This window comes from Arabidopsis lyrata (genome assembly GCF_000004255.2).
Source record: "Arabidopsis lyrata subsp. lyrata unplaced genomic scaffold ARALYscaffold_1, whole genome shotgun sequence".
Classification (NCBI taxonomy): Eukaryota; Viridiplantae; Streptophyta; class Magnoliopsida; order Brassicales; family Brassicaceae; genus Arabidopsis; species Arabidopsis lyrata.
The window spans coordinates 4,803,118-4,825,880 of NW_003302555.1; the positions used below are offsets into that span (position 1 = coordinate 4,803,118).

Here is a 22,763-nt window from a genome sequence, read left to right on the forward strand (position 1 = left end):
AGACTCACCGTTCTAAATTTATGAGTAATTACTATTTTTTTTTGCATTTACTATTATGGTGGTCAGACATTTTTTGAATTGTTAGCATTTAAGGAGAAAATTAATCTTTTTTATAAAGAAAATATCTACAATAAAGTGTTGACTAATCAGAAGAGACTAAAGTGTCCTGTATTTTTGCCGGTAGATTAAATGGAAGTTTATCTACTCAATGGAAACTAATTTCGATGCTGTTTACAGACAGATGTTTGGTTTTTCACTGGTTGAGCAATAAGGAGATAGATTCCTTTGCATTAGCTTGTTTTTCCTCGACAATTGTCACAAACATATCTTCAATTGAATTTCAGAAAACAATTTTTTAACTTAATGAAAATAACTCAAAAGTCATAACCAAAAATTCTCAAAATGTATACAAAATCTGACTAAATCAATAAATTAAAAAAAAAAAACCTAAAACTAAAATTCACAATTATGTTAATTCCGTTTCTTTCTATACCGTATAAACCGAATCCCGGTTTAAGTGAATCAATGGGTCTTGTTATCACTTTGATGGTGGTGAACGCGAAGAACCGCGGCTAGCATGGCTAACCGCCGGTGTATTTATCCGGGACTGACGTTTAGTCGGCACAGTAACACACTCATCATCCGAATCTTCGATGCAATAACCGGATATTTCATCAAACCGGCTATCTTCATAGTCGTTGTCTTTGAAAACCGGATGAATATATGCTTTCTGAAGATACGGTTTCAGATTAAAGTTGGGTTCTCTTGCTCGTTCCAATGTATCTTTGACCATAGCTTCCTGCAAACCGAGCCTTATGATATCAATAACATATACTTAACCAAAACCAAACCAAATAGAGTTACTTAACAAGTGACAAAACCTCTGTTTTTGAATTTGGTTTTAGTAACAAAGTGAGATTCTTATCTACTAACCTTCAAGGGGTGACGGAGGAATGCTGGTTCATATCGGCCTTTGCAGAACCGGTGGAAGAAAAAGGTTAGGATCGGTAAGACGAGGAGGAAAGGCGTGGATTGAGCTGCTCCCTTAGTGCTCAATAGTCCCATCAAAAGGATTTGCGAGATGATCAATGCTGATATTATACGTCCATGAACATCTGGCCAGAACCTAGCCGCGCTTTCGTATTCTTGATTGTACACATTTATGATCTGCAAAAGGAGAAATCAGCAATACAAGAAAGTTCAAGAAGTAGAGAAGGATTTGTGTGATTGTGTTATAGCTCAGTCAACAACCAAAATTTAAGGAATCTTGAAGATGTTCAAAGAAGAAAGAGAGTTTGTTTTACTAACCTGATGACGAAAGACAAGGTAAGCCAATGCAAAGAAGATTATAATGAAAGGGAGTAGAACTGGAGTCACAGGGGCGTAGACAAGACCGAGGAGGAAGTAGAGTTGAATCCGAGGCTCTGTTGCATGGTAATTGATCTGTCCCGGGTTCATTGCTTCTTCCCTATCCTTTTCGGTTTTCACCAATAAGAAGTTCTTTATATGGAAAAAGATAAGAGGTTTCAGCCTCAGAATCTCTCCTGCAATACCCGCCCAACCGTCCACCATTATATATGTGATAAAAAACGTTGCTTTTATCGGTATCGCTACTCCAACCGTCTTAGGAATCCTAACAAGTGACAAGTGCAACAACACATAAGCTCGAGGATCTATAATTGTTCCAACAGAGACAGAGAAAGAGAAATGGAACTTACTCCTTTGCAGATTGTTTGAGGAAAGACTCGAGCTGTTCAAATGCAGAGCCCGCGATTATGCTTCCGAGGAAGACATTGACGAGGTTAAAGATATAATATCGAGAAGCTGCTCTTCTCTCTAATGATGATAACGATACAAACCCTTCGAACTTCGACATTACCATCAAAATGCTTGGCAGAAATATTAGAAAGAGCTTTAACACGATACCCGGAAGAAAACCTTGGATAACCGATTTAACAAGCTTCCTGCAAAACATAGCAAATTCAACATCCAATTCATACAAGTAGGCAATACAATGGAGAGAGTGAGACACAGAAACATTACTTCTCGATGATGGATTTAAGGAAAGGAGCGGATTTCTCAATGCCTTCGATGCTTGCAAGGGATTGAACAAAGGCTATTGGAATCATGAAAAAGAAGGTGAGGAAGAAGAATGCAATATGCATTATAAGTCTTCTTACTGTTAAAGAGACATAAGGTATTGCGAGGTTCGACCAAAACACTTCCCGTGCCTCGGGAGCCCATTCAGTTAACCATTCGGTCGGATCACTCGACTGTTGAGTCTGTGCACAAACCGCAGCACCCCACCGTGTTTTAAACGAGACAAAAGCAGCTGGCATTACACTTGTATCATCTTTCTTTACTTTTTTCCTCTCCTCCAATATCTAATCAAGAAACCGAAAAGATACGTCAAGTTTGATTATTTCCAACTGAGAAACCATTGTAGGAAGAAATGTCACTTACTTGCTCGTTTAGTTTCTCGATTTCAGCTATATAATGATCGATTGCGTCAACTTTCTGTCCCCATAGCCCGAGAAAACCCGTCTAGTTTCCCAAAGAAGACAACATAAAACAGATTAGGTACAAGAAAAGCTTCTTTAAGTTTGTGTCTAAGACCAGTAGACCACTCAATTACCTTTATCCTTGGCTTATGTTCCTGGTTCCTTGTATACTTCAATTGGTAATAGTCAAGCCAGTTCTGTGTGCTCTTCTTCTGCTCTACTAACGCTGCCAAATCGTTTGCATTGTACACAACCTGATGCGTAAGATAATGGTCCGGATGGTTAACTAGGAAGAAATGTTCCACACTCTCACTAATGGACTCGTCTGGGTCGGCTGGTACGTTCCTAACCAAAACCTGTGAAAGCAAACTGAGTCAGTCCAAGGTTATATTACATCAGGAAGCAAAACTGATCATATATAATAAGCTTTACCGTGAACTGATCAGGGCGCCGTTGCTCGTTCTGGAGAAATGCCAAACGCATAGCAGCTACTTTCTCATACTCTTTCATTAGAACATAGCAAGTCCAGAATGTGAATGCATAAGCCATCACAAGGTGAGTCCAAAACCTTAAAAAGTACAAACTTTGAAGTCATGGAAGGAAGAAAGAATCATCAAAATGAGATAATTTTGGATAATTTGCAAACCTGTCTGATCCACGTTCGATATTTGAGATCGATAACTTATCAATGTCACTAGATGTTACATTACGAAGCTTTGCTAGTTGCAGTCCATCACTAGTCCAATTGACAGGTACAAGAATCGACCACGCAAGTAAAGCTATCGGGACAAAGATCTTAAGCCTGAAAAAAAAAACAGAGAAAACAACATTCGTTTTTCATATGAAACTAAAGCAAAAGCAACAATCTTTCACAAGGAAATTACAAAAACATTAGTACCCTATCAAGTAAATCCTCAAGTAGACAGCAGAATCTAATCCAGCATGGTCAATAAGCTCGGGCTCGGGCATGTTTAGAGCCGCAGGCATCCAGTTCAAGAACCGGAGGTAAGAGCCTAAGTTGACATTGACAAACTTGCTGACAAGAGCACCTGAATGCAAAGGGCTGCTTCTTATACCTTTAAGATACCATTTAGGGAAATAAACCCTATCGTTGAATGGTTGAATCCTCAAGATTGCAAAAGCCAAAAGGAAGATGATTGCAGTGAGTATGTTGATTGTTGCTGCTACTCCAATATCTTCTAGTGTTGCCATCTCTTTTAATTCTTAAGCTTAATCTCTATAGAAAATTTAAAAATCCCCTTTGGAATCAAATGCTTGCTTCTTCACCTGCAAAATCGATTCAAAACCCTTTGAAATCAAAAGCTTCACCTACAAAATATTCAGCCCTAAAATCACTCAAATGGCGTGTGATATATTTAGAGCAGGAAGAATTAATTATACTCTATGGAAATTTATATTTCTAAGATTAAAGAGTAACATTTAAAAAAAAAAGGAAATTGCTAAAGAGGTATTGGTAAGAGAAGATTTTCAGAGTATCCCTACCAAAAAGAGCGAAGATTTATCTCTATATTTAAATATCATACTTTGATACGCTCTCATTTTTCATATTTCTCTTAGTATTACTCAATGATATGAAGAAAAGTATTTATGCACACTAATATAACAACAGTGACTTAAGAGTTCAGAATACTAATTAATGGAGAAAGTAGAACATTTGATTTCATTTAAACTCTTGATCAAAATCTCTAATGAAGAGACACAAAACCCAGAATAATGTTTTTGCAGTAACGTCTCTTTTTGACAAAGAAATACCCTTTTCCTAAAATTTCTGTAGAAGCAAACTTATAGATGACAGAGAAATTAACAATTGAAGGAGAACAATAAGAAAGAAATTTAGGACAAATCTAGAAAACCAAATTAACGAAATAAGAGATAGTTACCTTAGATTGTCACTCTTGTAGAGAAGAAGCTTGGAAAGTAATCACCAGCTCTTCAGGAAACAGAGAGATCGATATTCTTACTCTTTGTACATAATAAACCCAGAAAAAAAAAAGGAAGAGAAGATGTGTCGATTTTTTAGCTATGGAAAACGCTGAAAAAACACGGAATTCGAATAAAGTGGGGACGAGGAAGATGAAGTACGTTTATTTAATGTTTGACATCAGAAAGTTTTTTTTTTTTTTTGTTCTTTAGCATTGGTTGGTCCGCGTATCGTCTCTGTGGTTCTTTCTTCAAGTTGAATTCGTGTCTTTAAGTTCACTTAAACACCTGTCTTATTCTATAGTAATGTAAGGAAAGGCCATCAATGAATAAAATTCGGAGATTCGTGTTTATGAAAATATGAGAAGTCAAAAAGGAAATAAATCAAAGTGTGATGAATAATATACAAGGGTCAGATGACTTAAGAAGATAATCCGTAGATTGTGTCAATTAATTAATGCATTGTTATTAGATTTGATCCTAAAATCAGCTAGCTGCCACGTGGGGCGGCAACAGTGGAAGTGGCGTACGAGCCACGTGGCTTATCCATTGAACGAGAGCTTGTGGAGAATGTCACGCGCAAGCTGGAGCGTGAGTGCACGTTAATACTTTAAAATCAGGGGAAGCGGGAGAATGCTGAACGACAGCGTTTCAAAGTCAAATCTCAATGAAAAAAAAAAAATGATTTCCTTTGTTATGGATTCTTTCGTTGTATTAATTGATCTGATAAAACTAAAATCTACTAATATATGTTAAATAGTTGGTTGATTTTGGAAATTACTATTCCTAAAAAAGGAAATAGTTCCAAATCCTTCAAGGCTACAAACTTTAACTTAAAATCTCAAACCTCTCGTCGGTGGATTAATTCCAAATCATTCAAGGATTCTAACTATTGGTGGATAATATATTATATATATACACACACAGGGAAAACCTTTTTACCAAAAAAAATACACACACACATATACAAGACAAGGTTAAGAGCGAGAGAGAAAACTTGAGCAAACATTGACATTGATCCGATGGACACGATTGAACGGATCAAAGAACTAATCGAAGAGGAAATAGGCATTCCTCCTGATCAACAAAGGCTCGTCTTCGTCTACACTGGGAAACAACTTGCTGATGATTTAACCGCCAAACATTATAACCTACAATGTGGTAGTGTTATTCATCTCGTTCTAGCTCTTAGAGGTGGGTTTTACTAATCGATGTTTGGTTAGAATAAGACTATGTTTATGTCTATTGTTTTGGTTTTCTATGTTTTTTCTTTTCTTCTTCTGTTGGATTCCCCAATGTTAATTAGTGGTTTTGGTTCTATGAAAATTCTGAATTTTGACCTAGTTTTAGAGGAGTTTTTTCTGTTTGTGTGTGTTTTAATTGAATTTATGTAGGATTCAGTTAATAAGAAACAATTATATCTCACATATCATCCGGTTTGGAAAACCAGAGTACAAATCCAAAAATCTTGGTATTCTCTTCAATTGACGATTTTGATGTTAATAGGTGGGTTGTGATTCTATGAAATTATGAACTTTGCCTAGATTGATTAGAACAATAATAAATCTGCAAATAATCCGGTCTGGTAAATCAGAATGTCACACCAAAATCTTGATATTCTCTTCAATCATATAATGAAAACCATATATCATTACAGAATACTCAACTCGAACGTTTTAAGAGGTTACAAAAATAGGATAAATCGAACCAAAACCGGCCGGCAAAAAAAACAGAAAACAAAATCATCAAATTTTATTGATTCATGCATGACACATACATTCTTTACACCTTGGGTAACGGTAAACGCTGCGTCCATTAGGTCTAGCGAATACATGTTTTGTCTGTCTAATCGCTTTTCTCACTCTTCGCTCGAACACATTCCACTCAATGGTACTGTTCTTCAACAGTATGTCCGAAAGTCTCCGTTTGTTCGGTCTAATCGTCGGCATTTTCCCTCCTCCGTAATATATCCGATACCCCGATACAAGAGACGATAACTGACTCCCTGAATCCGTCATCGCAAACGCGTCTGCCGCAGCACAAGCGATGAAATCTAAAGCCGCTAGCTACATATATAAACCAAAACAAAAAAAGATTTATATCAAATCGGTTTTTACTTAGGATTTGATGCTTTGTTTTGTGTTTTACCTGAGATGAAAAGTTTTTAAATGGTTGTAGTTCGGATTCTGTTAGTAACTTCTCTTTGGTGACTAGATTCGGGTATAAGCTCGTTAACACGGCTAACCGTTTTGATCCTCCATATATGTTTGCACCAGCTACGAAAACTCGGGTTTCACGGTTGAAGCCAAGAGCCGCGAGCATAAGCACAGCTTCTTCGGGTGTTAATGGACAAAGTCCTTCCGTCCTCAAAACATCCGCGGACCGAAATCTGAAAAAGAAGAAGGATAAAACGAAACAGAGCAATTTAGGTTTAGAATCGAAAATGAGGAAAAGGAAGCTTGAGTTTGAAGTAAAAGGAACAAACTTTTTTTTTTTGGTTAAAGTTGAAAGAGATGGAAAGTGTTTTTGGCGGTAAGAATCCAACTCTTTCTGTTCTGTTTCTCCTCCTCCGAAGTAACACAGAGAATGAGCCACCATGTCGATTTCAAACCGTAAATGGAGAGCGAGGTACTTAGAAGAAGAAGAAGAAGAAGAAGAAGAAGAAGCTGCCTCCTCCTGCACAGGAGAATCAGACTTCTTGTCCAAAATTAATGAAGCGGATTTTGGACCGAGGAGATGTAGATCAAGTGGTGCAACGTATGATCCGCTGTCCCGTAATCTCCTCACGAGCAATGCCGCAGTTTCTTGTATTCTCGGGACAAAGTTTAGCGCGTGAAAGTTACATCTGCATCGAAGCCTCTACTTCCAAAAAAGTTTAGATAAAGAGGCTATAATCAGAGATATATAGAAATGCAGAGGAGAGAAAAAATGTCTACCTGTAACTCAAACGGTAATGGATCAAAGGCTAAGCGGTTTCCGAATCCAACGAAATGGATTACTCTGTTCTTGAGTAGTATAGGGAGAATGTGTGTCATATAGAAGTCTGGTTTGGCTTCTTTCATCACTTCTATATCTGTCACCTTAAGAGGTAAAAGTGACAAAACATGAACAAAAAGAGAAGAAAGATCAGATTATCTGCATCAAGATTTGGGGGAGAATATGAAACTCACGACGCTACCGATTTCTTCAAGGTCCAAAGATTGAAGCTCCTCTGGTAGTTCCGTTACTATCCGAATATCGGGCGACAAGTACTCCATAAAATGGTCCTCTTGGTAGATATCTCCAAACTGACTATGAAGTATCAAAGTTCAATACATCGTTACAAATGTAAAAACCGATTCTTCTGTGGTTAGAAAATGTGAGATAGAGGACGGAGAGCTTACAATAGTTACCTTGCATCTGTCCAAACGTCACTTAACATGAATTTGGGAATGACGAGAGCCGCATTGAGCAATCGGGCTACAACAACGATGTTACATACCTGTGAAGAATTTCAATGATTATAGTCACTAGAGAAATTGTAGGACGAGAAAAGAAAACTTACAGCAACTCTTTGTTGATTAATCCCTCCGTTTGCAGTTACCATAATATATCCATTTTTGCCATCTAAAAAATCAGGAAAAAATGAATTCCATAGGAAACAAGCTTTAACCTAGTTTTAAAGAGAGAAAGAGAGAGACAGAATGAGACCGTCAGGAGTCCAAGAACGTTGATCCGCGCAAGGCTTCCACGCCGAAGCTTGTTCCTTAGGCTCCTGCCATAGCTCTTTTGGCTCAAGTTTGTTCTGCTAAAAATAAAACACCATTATCATTACCGTTACCATGCAAATTAGAAATCGTAGTGACGAAACAATGTTACCGGAGAAAGGAAGCTTAAGATTGGTTTGTGATGAAGAGAACATTTACTTACTTCTGCCAAAGCATGAGCAGCCAAACTCAACATTCTACCATAAGTTCCATTATATTTCCTCTTTGGCTTTTCGAACTTTTGGCGCTCTTCATTCTGATCCACACAACAAAAAGTTAAGATTATATAACCTTAAGCACAAACAAAAAAAAAACACAATTCTTCACAGAGTCATTACTACATAATTCAATTATGCAGACACAATTGAGTATGCAATCTTTTTATTGAACTAAAGATAAATCCATTATTTTTCTTATTTTCTCTGTTTTTTTTTAAGAGATAACAAAAGCTAAAATCTTTTTTGTCTTTGTGTGTTAAAATGAGTGTAACGCAAGAAACGTTAGTAATCAAGGAAACATGTTAATCAAGATTACGATCATTGACCTGTGCAGAAACAAGTTTTGGGTTATTAGAGAGTCCTCTTCGAAGCCAGACCCGACCTTCGTGAAGGCGAGAGAGCATGAACCAATTAACGAGGCAAAAGAAACCCAAAATCGCCATAACGCCAATGGCTGCTGTAGCCGTTCTTTGATCGTTACAAGCTTGGATTCTCTTCCTCTTGCATCGCTTTATCGTTAGTTTTGGATTCGGGTCTCCGGCAAAAACTGAGAACCTGTTGGGGCCGAGACGCGGTGAATGAGGCGGTGAACATCCGTAGACACCTAGATCACGTGACTCTGGTCTCTCTTCGTCGTTAGGTCTTTCTTGTCCCATGATCAAACAAAAGTCTCCTTTTCTTGGTCTCTCTCTCTCTCTCTCTCTCCTCTCTGTGTCTGAATCGACAAAAAGGGAGAGAGAGAGAGGTGAAACTAAAGGATGAAAGAAATTGCCATAAATAAGAAAGCGAAAGCTTTGCCGAAGTTAACGAAGATAGTGAGAGAGAAAGAGAGAGAGATTGTTTCAATTTCAGTGTGTCTGTTATTCTCTTCGTTAGTTCGAACATCATTAACGTTTAATCTTGGGTTACTTCTAATTTAGGTACTATAAACATTTTACATACATGTAAAAGTAATGTGTTGTTTCCCTTTCAAGAAAAATAGCAAATAATAGACCCGTTAACAAAGCAACCTACCGGTATAATCTTATTTGAAAATGAATTAATAAGTGTATGGGACCTTGATGTATCTCTAGAACCTACCAGCATTAGGTTTTACTGTTTTCTTTTAATAGGGTTAACTGGTAAGCAAAAGGTGGCTTTAACAGTTAACCTCACAAGTAATGATTTGTTGATTTTAGTAGCTTAAGATTTTCCTTATATAACCACAAGAACTTTGTTATTAAATTTGGATTCTGACTTTAGAACTTTGTATTAAATTTAGACTCTGACCTTGATGTATATATAGAGCCTACCAGGACTTTTAGTGTGTTTAAACAAAAGTTGGCCTTAAACTAAATTTGTACTTTAGAAACATCTTAAATTTTGCAAGTAACGCATATGTTGACTTTAGAGTAGTTTAAGATTTTCCTAATAGACCCGCAAAGAACTTTTTCTAGACAGACTCCGACTTTAGATCTTTGTATTAAGTTTAGACCAAGTCGTATAATTATCTTATATGTTGAAGAAACACGAGAGAAATAAACATCATCGAAATGTTACGGAGACGTATCATTCAAGATATAACAAGACTGAATGCGAAATTCCAAGGAAGGCAGAAAAGCAAAGTAATGGTGGTTAGTCGAGAGACTATTCAGCCCCGAGTTCAAGAAGTAGAGTGTGGCTGAGAGCGTCTGAACCAGGTCCAGTGAATTGGATCGGACCTGCGAGTCGATAACATTTCCGCAAAGGGATAAGAATCTGAAACACAACAGATGGTTTGTTAAAAAAAAAAGAAACTTGCAACAAACCTGGGCTGATGTATCGGTTATTCAATGCCCATTCCTCACGCAGTGATGCGAATTTCTTAAATGGTGCACCTGCAGAGCTCAAAAAGACAGTCAGGAAGACCATTTAACCGCCAATCGAAAACTATGAAAAAGGGAAGGGAATCAAAGAGTCACCTTCAAGTTCCACCATTGCTTTCTTGATTACAGGCTTGAACTTACCTGCAAGTTGAAATCAACTCGGATTTTTTAATATCTAGATTACAAAATGTGTTTAGTGAGCTTTCTTGATTTATATTTCCGTACCGTGTCTCCTCTCGACATCCATCAAGGCTGTGAGAGCAGTCCCACCTACAGTCCATTCTTCCACAGGAGCAGCCAAGTTCCCGACCTGCACCAATAAGTTACTCATCTCATTCTAAGCACAAACTAGTTTACCAAAGGCTATTATGATCAACAGCAGGAAAACAGATTTTAGCGGAAATGGTGGAGTACAAACCGAAGAAATTAGTCCAGTCTTCCCACTGTTGAGGAGTACTCCAGCGCCATAGCCGAGTGCATAACAGTATGTGGCATCAAAATTTGTGGGCAAGCCGCATCTTCCTTCATACCTGTATTCAAGTCAATTACAAACCATAAATCGAGCTTGTTTTATTCACATCCTTAAATAAGCAATGTATTACATAGCGATTTGGTTCGTTGAAAAAACAAATTGCGTGAAAGTACCCGAAGAAATGAGACTGTCCCATGAATTGTCCCTTGTATGCACCAGCTTGCTTTCTTTTCTCCAATTCAGTTTCAACCATTTGAATAAGCATCTTCTCAGTCTCAATCTTAGCCACCTATCGAGATGAGAAACATGGTATGTTAATAATTTGTGAGAGATGAAGCTAACATCGAGGTGGAAATTTAATATGAGGCGACAGGGCCATGATCACCTGGACATTTCCGTGTGGGTCTCTCTCAAGCATCAGCTGTTCCTGAATTGCTTCAGGCAGAAGATCAAACAGCTTCAGGGATTGCTCGGTGAGCTTCTTTTTCCACAGCCCATTTTCATCGACAACCTCATTTGCCAAAATTTCATTCAGTTCTGCAATCAGCTCTTGGACCTGAGAAGTCATAAAATAATATTGATCATCAGTTAAGAAAAACAATCATATTAATAGGTTTGAAAGTAGTAGATTCTAACTTTTAACGCGAAAACACACCTCAGGAATAAAGTCGATCAGACCTTCTGGGATCAGTATGACACCGTAGTTGTAATCAAGTTCAGCACGTTTGCAGATAACATCTACCATGTAGTCTGTGACATTCTTCAAAGTCTGCTTCTGGGCAGAAACCTGCAAAAAAATTATTTCCAGATCAAAGCTGAGTAAATATAGACGGATCTACTGTTGCATGTGTGAGGTCTCTCTGAAGCAATAACCCATATTGAAATATATGATTTGCTTCAATGGAAATGTGTGACCAAAATGAATCTAATATGCAGTCTAGTTCTATCATCTATAAGATTCAACTATCTTTGGGGTAATTTGAAGTCAAACAAGAACGTTACCTCTTCTCCAATAATTGTTATGTTTGGGTGAGTTTGTAAAGCACACTCAAGCGTAATGTGGGAAGCAGCTCGACCCATAAGACGTACAACTGCAATGAAAATGTGATACAACATTGCAAGCATCAGTAAACCAATAGGGCACAACACATATTAAGCAACTTAAAGAATTTCTCTTTAACCAATTACTTACAATGATAGTACTTTCCAGTTGACCTTGCATCAATCATGACATTTCCAATCATTTCAGAGTAAATCTGCATAGGCAATAAAATGTTTCAATAGGCTTCTTTCAACATATTTCTTCTGGTGGAACAAAAAATTAGATTCTTGACATGGTATAGAATCAACAGCATACGATTAGTTATGTAACAACTGATAAAAACTGATCAAAACGGAATCTCACCTTGCAAGCTGTGTCAAACCCAAAACTAGTAGGAACCTCTTTGCATTTCAAATCACCATCAATGGTCTTGGGGCACCCAATAACTCGAGTTTTCAAGTTCTTACTCCTAATTATACAAGTAGATAATAAGTCAAATGCTGAATCAACAAAGCATTAAAGATTCTGTTCACATGGATCTTCAAGAACAACTACTTTAGACTAAGGTAAATAAGTTTCAACATAAAAAGATTCGACTGCCAGGTTTACCTGAAGTTTTCAGCAAGGAGACAAGCATTGGTGTTGGAGTCATCTCCACCGATAACCACCAATCCATCCAAATCTAGCTTCTTTGCTGTTTCTTCAGCTTGTTTAAACTGCACATGTGAGCCATTTAGCATACAATAGAGGCTTCGGAAGCAGTATTAAATCTCTTAAACCCCACAAAAACTATCCAACCTGGTCAGGTGTTTCAATCTTGTCTCTTCCACTGCAGATCATGTCAAAACCACCCTGTTGAGGCCAAAAAAGAATTATAACCACATCAACATGACAGACAAGCATATTCAACCACCAATGCAAATATCATAGTTTCAATTTAAAATGAAGCCGATGATGTAATACTTAAATCCCAATCAATCAGAAAGCTCGTCGGAAGGATTAATAAACCAGTCCAAGTACCTGGTTTCTGTAAGGATGAATATATTCAGCATTCAACTCAACGTATTTGCATTTGATGATACCAGCTGGACCACCCTTGAACCCGTAAAACGTGCTACCTTTCGCTCGCTCTTGCAGGTAATCTAACGCCGAAAACAAAATAACAAATCAAAGAGTGGAACAATGTCAGCTACAATTCTACCAAAAAACATCATTTGACATAAAAATCAAACCCTTACCAAACAGTCCAGATATAACATTGTGCCCACCAGGCGCCTGACCTCCAGACAAAACAACACCAATCTTCAATTTCTGTGCCGATAAAGATGCATTCTGATCTGGAACCACTGCTACAGATGGCTGGCCATATAGACCCGGAAACAACTTCGCTATCTCCTCTGCAATCATATAAACCAAAACACTAATAAATTCTCCAAAACTCTTGTAAATCTATAAACCACAGATCTGTAACAGAATTCTCAGACTTCACGAGAACCTAATTCAATTTAGTTTAAAAAATCATCTTGTTCCTCACCAAACTAACAAGATCTAGATCAGACTGATTTAATAAAAAAAAAACTCAAATCACGAGCCTCTAACCTGGATTCCCGGCGGCGGAACTAGCAGGACCTTCGACGATTTTGAAAGCTCCATTAAGAACAGAAGGCAAAGGAAGAGCGTTGTTGATACGGCTTGATTGAACTTCACTGTAAACCGAAGCACGTCCTTTCGCCGGAGCATTCTCCAGAGATCCGGCGGCGGTGAGATCTCGGGTAACGGCAAGAGCAGGAGCCATTGCTATGGTGGTTTTCAGTTTTTCACCTAACTCACTAGTTTTCGTTTCGAACCTAACTTTTTCTTCCCTCCTTTCTTTGCTTCACTCGTCGTCAATGGAGTTCACTTCGAGGTCTCCGCATTGGGGTTGGTGTGAATTTATAGTCTGACCCAAGGGTATAATCGTCAATTCGTTAATTAATTTACTCATCCTACAAGGCAAAGGGTATTTTAGGGATATCATTATAAGCGGCCTGTTCTATGATGTTCGAAACTTAAGGCCCAATACTATTTACGGGCTTTTGAGGTTTAAGATAAAAAAAAAAAAAGGGTGTATTTTTCTTCTCTCGCAATTTTCGTATGTAGCTTCTTTTTCTTTAAGTGCTCGTCCATTTTTACGTTTTTCAATTACAAAATTTCTAAATACATAGATGCAGCGTGATTCATACGACGAGTACACATGCTTAGACACGTAAACACAATTAAGTGATTAACCAATATGTTGTATTTTATTATAACGAAATTAGTGTTATATTAATGAAAATGCGTATGTGTATATATAACTCCAATAAGAAGAAGAAGAAGATGGTATATATAATAATATAAACATGTTGCGAGTGTAAATCTAGTTTCACAAAATTAAAACGTTACCGCTGAAAGTACATAGTTTGTTCATAAATAAGTATATAAATCCGAATTTCGATAGATATGTAGTTTGTAAATTGATACTTGATTAAATTAGTGAAAGAAATAACAAGATCGCATGGGGCTAAGATCACCAAAGGAAAAGTAGGTAGTAGTAGCCACCGACCGAAGTTTTTCTTTTCGATTTTTCTTGTCATCAATGTATATCAGAAGATACGAGAGAGATAAAGATTGATTTATTCTCTTGTTACTTGATACAAGATATTTTTTTTTGGCACAAGTATTATAACCTCAAGTATTACAACTTGGAATTAATTAATTACATCTTGTGTTGTTTTTATTACATAAAGAGAGTACTATCATTTCAAACTTATTTTATTTTAGTTTCACTTCTTAGTGAGTTTGAGAATATTCTATAACTTTAGTTAAATTATATATATGTATACTTTTCTTACCAAACATTTGATTTAAAGTTTTTATTGATTTGTTAACTATGAGGAATCTTTTTTCCCTATTATGGACGAATCCAATTATCCAAAGATAACTTATTGTAAGTATTAGCTGGCCAAGGCCAACTTAATTATCGAATAAGCAATCTCATAATGATCAAGTTTGGAAAAAACAAAAATGATCAAGTTAATTTGACAGAAAATTGATCAGGTTTATCTTCTTTCTTCCCAAAATTAACAAAGTTTGTTTATAATTCAAAAAGGAGCAAAATCATACAACTTTAGGTTATGGTTGGTAATCCATGAATTAGAATGATACACTAATTTTGGGATTCTGCAAATTAGTCATTGATGACTTTAATTAATGTTTTGTTATTTCCACAATTTCTATGACAAAAATAAAAAGAACATCATCATATATACAGCATAAATTTTCAGTCAAATTAAAAATATAAACATATAAAATTCGAAGATGCAAAATGTTGGTAATGAAAATAGCGGTTTTGAGTTGATCTTGTATAAAATATTTGTGACGGGAGTAGCTAATATATTTTAGGAATATGATCCTTTTGTATATGTTAAAAAAAATACTCAAAAAATTACTCGACATGGAATTTGTCTTCTCAACTTGCTATATTATGCAAAATAAGAAAATTGATCTGTCGAGCAATGATATATATATTTTTTTTTTCTGCCGGAATCGAACCAGCAATGGATTACGAGTTACTACAGACAGTTTTCTATTTATTTCTTGTACGCATTTTACAATGACTTACTCATTCTCTAACCATAGTGATTCAGATAAAATGATCATATATACATAACTAGATAATCAAAACCACTATATTGTTATTTGTCGAGATTGATCGTATATTACACATCATCCGTAGCCTTTCTTTGCATCTAATGACTCCACAAAGCACCAGCAGATAAAAAAATTCTTCGAGTCTTTCTCTTACTTGTACGAACCTTATAAACAATTATTCATGTTTTCATAAAAAAGCAAAAGATAAAACCAATAGAATTGCAGAATTAGAGATACAAATGGAAAACACCAAATTTTATCCCATCTCAAAAGCAGGAGAGTAAGGTCCCACAATTATGTTGCACACACTCATATACAACTTCCACAAACTCTTTTTCTTTTCTAATAAGAAATATAAATTTTTATATTTAGCAACTTTTATCTAAAAGACACAATTATATGATCTTTCTTTTTTGAATTTAACAATTATATGATCTTATGATATACTGTTCTATCGTTTTACTAATTTTTTATTTGTTTAATTAATTCCGCCTATAAATAGCGACCCTCTATCAACCCCTCAACTCACACATTTAGCATCATCAAAGATAAAAAAAACGTTAAGCTGCGAGTTAAAAGAGAGTTTACACACAGAGCTAGAGAGATGGAGAAGACCATTAAGTTTCCAGTTATCGACTTGTCTAAGCTCAATGGTAAAGAGAGAGACCAAACCATGGCTTTGATCGAAGATGCTTGTCAAAACTGGGGCTTCTTTGAGGTTCTTGTCTATCTTCTCTTGTTGATTGATTATCAGGGAATTTATGTTCTTTGTTTTGTTAGAACTTATTACTTTAGTGTCATATAATATATATATATATATAACTTATGAAAATAAATCAAATCGTTTTCCCTTTATTTATGTTTTCCCCAAAAATGGACGTTATACAATTCAAAGTTTTGTTATTTCAGCTGGTGAACCATGGACTACCATACGATCTAATGGACAACATTGAGAGGATGACAAAGGAACACTACAAGAAACATATGGAACAAAAGTTCAAAGAAATGCTCCGTTCCAAAGGTTTAGATACTCTTGAGACCGAAGTCGAAGATGTTGATTGGGAAAGCACTTTCTACCTCCGCCATCTCCCTCAATCTAACCTCTACGACATCCCTGATATGTCGAACGAATACCGGTACACACACAAAATTTGATCCAGCTTTAAAAACACTTCACAAGCTTAAAAAAATTTTATTGATTAATTTGCTTCCCATGTCTCTTAATTAACAGATTGGCAATGAAGGATTTTGGAAAGATGGTGGAGAATCTAGCAGAAGAGCTATTGGATTTGTTGTGTGAGAACCTAGGGTTGGAGAAAGGGTACTTGAAGAAGGTGTTTCATGGGACAAAGGGCCCAACTTTCGGGACAAAGGTTAGCAACTATCCACCATGTCCTAAACCGGAGATGATCAAAGGGCTTAGGGCTCACACAGATGCAGGAGGCCTTATTTTGCTGTTTCAAGACGATAAGGTCAGTGGTCTTCAGCTTCTAAAAGATGGTGATTGGGTTGATGTTCCTCCTCTCAAGCATTCCATTGTCATCAACCTTGGTGACCAACTTGAGGTAAACCGGTTATTTCTTGGTTAATCCCGGTTAATGATAGACGTTTGTACAGCTGGTTTTTGCCTAACAGTTAGCAGGATCCGGTTCTAGTATCTAATTACCAAACCGATATTAATCAATAAATTGGTTTATGTTTAACCGGGATATATAACTTCCTTGTCAAATGTGCGTAGGTGATAACAAACGGGAAGTACAAGAGTGTAATGCACCGTGTGATGACCCAAAAAGAAGGAAACAGGATGTCTATTGCGTCGTTCTACAACCCCGGAAGCGATGCCGAAATCTCTCCGGCAACATCTCTTGTGGATAAAGACTCAAAATACCCAAGCTTTGTGTTTGATGACTACATGAAACTCTATGCCGGACTCAAGTTTCAGCCCAAGGAGCCACGGTTCGAGGCGATGAAGAACGCTGAAGTAGCCGCAGATTTGAATCCGGTGGCCGCCGTCGAGACATTCTAAATTAATGTGGGATTATCTATGAAAGCTACAAAGATATATGAAAATTAAAAAAAAAAAAAAAAGATGGGTTTGATATGGTGTGGTAATCTCTACAATAATTATTTGAGAAGTAGAAACGCACCATATTGAAAGTTAGGGCATTGGAGGCCTGTGGTTAAAAGTTGGAATGATTTGTCCTAAACACCCTTAATGAATTGTTCTTCTCGAAATTTCTTCTTCTTCGTAATTAGGGGTATATAAGTCTAATCGTGTGTTGATCTCTATACTAATGTCCTAAACACCCTCGATTTCGAAATTTTTTGATCTTAATTGTTAAGGGTATATAAGTCTAATCGTGTTTTGAGATGATTAGTCTTAATCACCCTTAATGAATACACTATCAAATCCAGTTTTCTATTTTTTGGTGAGGGTAAAACAATAAAATCGTGTGAATTTTATTAAAATATAGAATATTTCGTTTTTTAATATTAAAATATAGAATATTTCGTTTTTTAATATTAAAATATGGAATATTTCGTTTTTTAATTTTTATAAAAAGTTAAGATAGATATTAAAATATCTTACGAATATTTGTATCAAGAAATTTTCCAATTTTAAAAAATAAATTTTTAGAGATAATTATGACAGTGTGCCCTAGATTTTAAGCTATAAATATAGAGCCGCAGCCACACCATTAGAACTCAGATTCGTTAGCCTAAACATATCGTTTTGATATTATAGCTTTTTTTTTTGTTGCTTTGGTTCTTTTATGGATCGATTTTTTTATTTTGCGTTATTATTTTTTACTTTTTCTTGAGGTTATATTTGTATTGTTATTATCTTGGTCTATGAATTATTAAGATTGTTATTGTTTTGCTGATTTGTATCGTGTGAATTATGTTTTAGGTAACCGCTCATGGGAGTTTCTATCAAGAGATTGAATGAACGAGTTGATGAAGACATGCCTCTTCATTAAATTCATTAACAAACTTTTTACATCAATCGTGAGTCCTCTTTAATTTTAGTTAGCGCTTCTCTTATGTCTCTTTGTAAATTACTTACAATTTTATAATTTGTGTTGGTTTAATTATTGATAGTTGTCTCTCATCAGATCTGATGTAAAATAATTTTTTACCATGCACTACATAACGAAATATTTTTTTTTTGTCAACGTTACTCATAGTTTTTGTGTTTTTGAAGGCGGAGCATTGCGCTGATGCGGAAGTGATTTACAAGTTTTTGGAGGTCAATGAGATTGATAAGGTATATTATAATCGACTATGTTTTAGATTTTTTTTGTTTTTTCTTTTTATTTTGTATATTGGTTGTTGATTATTTTCTTTGATTATTTGTGTGATTGAGACCTTTTTTTTTATATAGAATATTTGTTATTCGTAGAAATAATTATGTCGTGTTATTATATGAAAGATTTGATAAATTATTGGAACTATGTTGGTCAAGGTTCTCGAAGAACTCATCTCTACGTTTAAATCGATCTGATATAAACATGTATTTTTGTATATTAATATTTCTTAATTTTATGAGTTTTTTTATTATTAGATGACTACGAGAAGGTAATCTCTAATCTACTATTTTTATTTGTATTTTGTTATGAATTATTTATATGCTTTCTTTTGTTTTTTAGAAACTCTAACATTAATTTGCTTTCTAAAACATATTGAGTCTATTTTGAAGCTCGGGAAAAACAGAGTTCTCTAAAACGATATCTGTCGAGATTGCATAGGTATGTCTATCGTGATGAAATTGTTAAATAGATACTGGGCTTCTAAGAAATTCTATCACTTTGAATCCTTGTAATCGTGAGAGAAAAGTTTAGGGTTTGATTGTTTCAGTTTTGATTAGTGAATTGAAAGATGCCGCAATTTCCACATATGATTTTTACGTTCAATCATAATTTGGATGTGTGGAAATTAATACTTGAATCGATGGAGAGAAGATTACAACTGACGTGTGAGTTAATTTGTGTATTTTATGGTACATGTTTTCGTCATGGATCAAAAAGTTCAATCCCATCTTTATAGGAGTTAGGCTTTCATCTAACCTCTTTTATAGGCGACTAAAGGATTGAATATGCTATGAATATGTAATTTTATATTCTTTTGTTTATTTAATTGCCATTAACCTATTTTGACTTTAATTTATATGTTTTATTATGAGAGATAGGAAAAATAGCTAATCTATTTTGACTTTAATTTATATGTTTTATTATGAGAGATAGGAAAAATAGCTGATCAGTGATTTTTGGTTGTCGGAGACTGATCCGAATGAGCGACGGTGATGAAAATATGAGTGGTGGATAGAGACGCAAGGGATCGGTGAAGTTGTTTAATACACACAAGGGGTTTGGTTTCATCACACCAGACGACGGTGGTGAGTGGTGACGATCTCTTCGTTCACCAGTCCATTAGCTCTGAAAAATTTCGTAGCCTTACCGTTGATGAAGCTGTTGAGTTCAAGGTTGAGGTTGACAACGCCAGTCGTCTGAAGACTGTTGAAGTTTCTGGACCCGAGGGTGCTCCTGTTCAGTGAAATAACGGCGGTTCATCTGGTGGATGTGGTGGTTTTGGCTGTGGAGGTGAGGACGTGATGGTGGAAATTATTAAGGAGGATATGGTGGTGATGGTACTTGCTTTAGGTGTAGTGAACCAAGTTATATGGCGAGAGATTGTTCTCAAGGTGGTGGAGGATACAGTGGTGGTGGAGGTGGTTGAAGGTACGGTATGTTGTAGGTGGAGGTGGTGGTACTTGCTTTAGTGGTTTTATTTGTTTCGTTTAATTTTGTACCAATCTTATCATTTGTATTAAGGATTTTATAACTAGAGACGTAGGTACATATGACAAATGTGAATGTTTTTATTTATGAATTATAAAACATGTTGTGTTATATGTCATTTAGCTTATATAATATTTAAAACGTTTGTGGATATCTAAGAAGTGAAATTATTGGGGCCGGAGTTATTTGACGAACACATCAATTGGATTTAAAAAATCTTTTAACAATATGCTATGTGTCATTATTTCATCTCATAAGTGGTATTTCATTAAACTTTAATCTGTTATATAATTTATGAAATTTTTTAGATTAAATCTATTGGATACGATATCTATGATTCTTACACAAAAGATCAAAGTTTACAAAAAAATCTTTAACAAAATCTCTATAAATTTTGACTTCGATTTTATTTTGCGAGAATATAAGGATAAAATTGTACAAATTTGATAAAGACTTTAAAATTTTTAAATAATGATGTGAATATTTTTATCTCGAAATTGTTTAATTAAGAAAGTTAAAATTCGTAAATATTGAAGATAATGTCTTATGAATCAAGGATATAATCCGTCAAGGTACTAATATTTAAATAATTATATTATGATTATAATTTTTCCACCATGTATTTTATAATTTGAAATATATTTTTGTTTTGAATTAAAATTAAAAAATTAAAATCTATAAGGGTAGTTTCAGAAAAGGATGAAAATAAAAAAAGACACAAAGTTCTTTTATTCTTAAATATATTGACATGTGATTTTCATCCCACATACTATTTTTAAATTATGTGTTTATTATATACATATAGACACTTATATGATTAATTAAAGATTTGCTCTCTATAGTAGTATTTAATTAGATATTTTTTAAAATTGTTCATATAACTTTCTCTTTGCTTTTAAATTGTTTCAGTTTTATTAAATTTAGTGATCACTAGAGGAAAATCCGGGCGTTAATAATTGACATTTTTAGATTAATTAACTTAAGTTTAAATTCAATTTTAGTTATATATTAAAAAGTCATATGATATTGTATTTAGCATTTTAATAAATATAACCTATATGATACTATTAATCTATTCATTCTAATTTATATTTACAAATTGAAATTTATTTTTTGTTTCTTATTATTACTTATATAGTTTTTTTTCTCATCTATATAGTCTCTAATAATCTTAAAGGAAAATGATCTCTTCATAATAGTATGAAATGTACCTTTTCTAATAGTAGTTTTAATTTTGGAGAAATTCCAAAAGCTTTTCAAATTTATCTTCTTTAGTTATGTTGTTAAGGATTTGAATATGTGTAATTTGATAACTTGGTTTCTAATGTTATGAAATCTTGAAGAAAAATAACAAAAATATCATTATTTTTAAATAACCAAGCAATGGATTAGCAAGTAAAGAACGATGGTTCTTGTGTGATACTACATCATTGACTTTGATCGTGTTAAGAAGTCAATATTCAAATTCCCTTTAAATGTTTTGATTAGTTTATTTTTCACTTTATATGTAAAAGCTAAAACTTTTCTTTCCCATTTTATCAGCGGCTTAAATTTAAAATCACTTTCGGAATTTTAGCAGCCAAATTTTCAATTACTTTCAACCTAATTATTTTAGTTTGTTTGAACAAATTTGACCTAATTATCTCAAAGCTTGAACTGAACGTATCCAACACATTCGCTTCGACATAACGACAAGAGCGGAGTAGGGAAGACAAAATTTTGACCTCATGAATTTTAAAGCCTTGACAAACTTGATATATGGTCATATTGAAATAAACTGCAAGCATGTAAGAAAAAAGTTAAATCTCAGTAATATGAAAGTGTATGTAAATGGGTCATTCTTATTATTTATAAAAAAAACCATTGAAACTTTTTGAGGAAAACCACATGCTAAATGTTTTTTAAAGGAACATTATTTCATTACACATTTTAATTTTCATTGAAATTGATTCCAAAACTTACGATGAAAGCCAAATATAATACTATCAAATCCAAGTGAAAGTATTTTATTTTTGTTCATCACAGTGCGTTGAAGTTTTGTCCTACACATACACACATCATCTAATCACACGTATAGAAACAAAATATACATAGAGGGATGGATCTTTATGTTAGTAGAGCAAAAATACCTCTAAAGCGTGAACTAAGGTTTTTACGCTTCAGTTTTTCTAATCTAAGGGTTATCTTGGGTAGTCGGCTTCGGCAATTCGCTTCCAGGGTGCTGCGTGCGAGCAATCGAGGAACTGAGCAAGGTAAATGTTGGCGGATTCATGATTTCGGAGGATGATGCTGGTCTCTTCCACGAATTTGTATCTACTATTAATTACACTTTCGTAGAGTGAACTTCTCTAGAGTGATCCAATGATGTTGATGACCACGCCAAATTCATCAACATTTGAGAAGTAATAAGTGCGATGAATTTTGATTGGGTGGCTTAGGGGGAATTCCAAAAGCTGAAGTTTGGGCGAGGGGAGTCTCTTGAGTGACCTATTATATACTATGTGTCAATGAGACGTGGATAATTGTAA

The 22,763-nt window shown here is 35.0% G+C and overlaps 4 protein-coding genes and 2 pseudogenes across 6 annotated transcripts; 3 read left to right on the forward strand and 3 right to left on the reverse strand.

The window, feature by feature from the left end:
• Positions 1 to 338: 338 nt before the first annotated feature.
• On the reverse strand, positions 339 to 4,538 carry LOC9328729 (CSC1-like protein At1g11960). Of its 2 annotated transcripts, XM_021012806.1 has the most exons (12): positions 4,403 to 4,538; positions 3,822 to 3,830; positions 3,400 to 3,716; positions 3,148 to 3,303; positions 2,934 to 3,069; positions 2,636 to 2,857; positions 2,464 to 2,544; positions 2,044 to 2,384; positions 1,719 to 1,964; positions 1,309 to 1,633; positions 934 to 1,167; positions 339 to 799 (listed from the first exon to the last, which is right to left on the reverse strand). In XM_021012806.1, the coding sequence occupies exons 3-12, from the start codon at positions 3,711 to 3,713 to the stop codon at positions 539 to 541; spliced, it is 2,316 nt and encodes a 771-aa protein (XP_020868465.1). In that variant the 5' UTR covers positions 3,714 to 3,716; positions 3,822 to 3,830; positions 4,403 to 4,538; the 3' UTR covers positions 339 to 538. The 2 variants fall into 2 exon arrangements, with proteins under 2 accessions (XP_020868465.1, XP_020868464.1); XM_021012805.1 differs by lacking the exon at positions 3,822 to 3,830 and having other exon boundaries at positions 3,400 to 3,788.
• Positions 4,539 to 4,544: 6 nt separating this feature from the next.
• On the forward strand, positions 4,545 to 5,813 carry LOC9328730 (annotated as a pseudogene).
• Positions 5,814 to 6,040: 227 nt separating this feature from the next.
• Positions 6,041 to 9,158, reverse strand: LOC9325971 (uncharacterized protein At1g04910). 2 transcript variants are annotated; one of them, XM_021013272.1, is made up of 10 exons: positions 8,733 to 9,158; positions 8,352 to 8,444; positions 8,133 to 8,226; positions 7,987 to 8,048; positions 7,835 to 7,923; positions 7,613 to 7,733; positions 7,379 to 7,522; positions 6,928 to 7,301; positions 6,591 to 6,831; positions 6,041 to 6,508 (listed from the first exon to the last, which is right to left on the reverse strand). In XM_021013272.1, the coding sequence occupies exons 1-10, from the start codon at positions 9,060 to 9,062 to the stop codon at positions 6,203 to 6,205; spliced, it is 1,854 nt and encodes a 617-aa protein (XP_020868931.1). In that variant the 5' UTR covers positions 9,063 to 9,158; the 3' UTR covers positions 6,041 to 6,202. The 2 variants fall into 2 exon arrangements, with proteins under 2 accessions (XP_020868931.1, XP_020868930.1); XM_021013271.1 differs by having other exon boundaries at positions 8,133 to 8,229; positions 8,733 to 9,135.
• Positions 9,159 to 9,791: 633 nt separating this feature from the next.
• On the reverse strand, positions 9,792 to 13,679 carry LOC9328731 (pyrophosphate--fructose 6-phosphate 1-phosphotransferase subunit beta 1). The gene is made up of 16 exons (XM_002892623.2): positions 13,364 to 13,679; positions 13,003 to 13,161; positions 12,785 to 12,906; positions 12,563 to 12,616; positions 12,374 to 12,480; positions 12,128 to 12,233; positions 11,915 to 11,978; positions 11,725 to 11,813; positions 11,378 to 11,509; positions 11,108 to 11,278; positions 10,896 to 11,011; positions 10,669 to 10,780; positions 10,476 to 10,560; positions 10,347 to 10,391; positions 10,194 to 10,262; positions 9,792 to 10,106 (listed from the first exon to the last, which is right to left on the reverse strand). The coding sequence occupies exons 1-16, from the start codon at positions 13,557 to 13,559 to the stop codon at positions 10,033 to 10,035; spliced, it is 1,701 nt and encodes a 566-aa protein (XP_002892669.1). The 5' UTR covers positions 13,560 to 13,679; the 3' UTR covers positions 9,792 to 10,032.
• A 2,284-nt stretch (positions 13,680 to 15,963) lies between these two features.
• Positions 15,964 to 17,537, forward strand: LOC9328732 (1-aminocyclopropane-1-carboxylate oxidase 3). The gene is made up of 4 exons (XM_002889861.2): positions 15,964 to 16,154; positions 16,346 to 16,572; positions 16,668 to 17,001; positions 17,175 to 17,537. The coding sequence occupies exons 1-4, from the start codon at positions 16,041 to 16,043 to the stop codon at positions 17,460 to 17,462; spliced, it is 963 nt and encodes a 320-aa protein (XP_002889907.1). The 5' UTR covers positions 15,964 to 16,040; the 3' UTR covers positions 17,463 to 17,537.
• A 403-nt stretch (positions 17,538 to 17,940) lies between these two features.
• LOC9325972 lies at positions 17,941 to 20,353 on the forward strand (annotated as a pseudogene).
• The last annotated feature ends 2,410 nt before the right edge of the window (positions 20,354 to 22,763 follow it).

Excerpts from the sequence above, each read along its gene's own strand:
- LOC9328729 (XM_021012805.1), bottom strand. The coding sequence starts at position 3,713 with ATGGCAACACTAGAAGATATTGGAGTAGCAGCAACAATCAACATACTC. Across the intron at positions 2,545-2,635 it reads AACATAAGCCAAGGATAAAG|ACGGGTTTTCTCGGGCTATG; the intron begins GTAATTGAGTGG and ends TTGGGAAACTAG. Across the intron at positions 1,634-1,718 it reads CTCAAACAATCTGCAAAGGA|GATTCCTAAGACGGTTGGAG; the intron begins GTAAGTTCCATT and ends GTCACTTGTTAG.
- LOC9325971 (XM_021013271.1), bottom strand. The coding sequence starts at position 9,062 with ATGGGACAAGAAAGACCTAACGACGAAGAGAGACCAGAGTCACGTGAT. Across the intron at positions 7,734-7,834 it reads GACGTTTGGACAGATGCAAG|TCAGTTTGGAGATATCTACC; the intron begins GTAACTATTGTA and ends GATACTTCATAG. Across the intron at positions 7,523-7,612 it reads TTGAAGAAATCGGTAGCGTC|GTGACAGATATAGAAGTGAT; the intron begins GTGAGTTTCATA and ends TTACCTCTTAAG.
- LOC9328731 (XM_002892623.2), bottom strand. The coding sequence starts at position 13,559 with ATGGCTCCTGCTCTTGCCGTTACCCGAGATCTCACCGCCGCCGGATCT. Across the intron at positions 12,617-12,784 it reads TTCATCCTTACAGAAACCAG|GGTGGTTTTGACATGATCTG; the intron begins GTACTTGGACTG and ends TGGCCTCAACAG. Across the intron at positions 10,263-10,346 it reads AGCAATGGTGGAACTTGAAG|GTGCACCATTTAAGAAATTC; the intron begins GTGACTCTTTGA and ends TGAGCTCTGCAG.
- LOC9328732 (XM_002889861.2), top strand. The coding sequence starts at position 16,041 with ATGGAGAAGACCATTAAGTTTCCAGTTATCGACTTGTCTAAGCTCAAT. Across the intron at positions 16,155-16,345 it reads AAAACTGGGGCTTCTTTGAG|CTGGTGAACCATGGACTACC; the intron begins GTTCTTGTCTAT and ends TTGTTATTTCAG. Across the intron at positions 16,573-16,667 it reads GATATGTCGAACGAATACCG|ATTGGCAATGAAGGATTTTG; the intron begins GTACACACACAA and ends CTTAATTAACAG.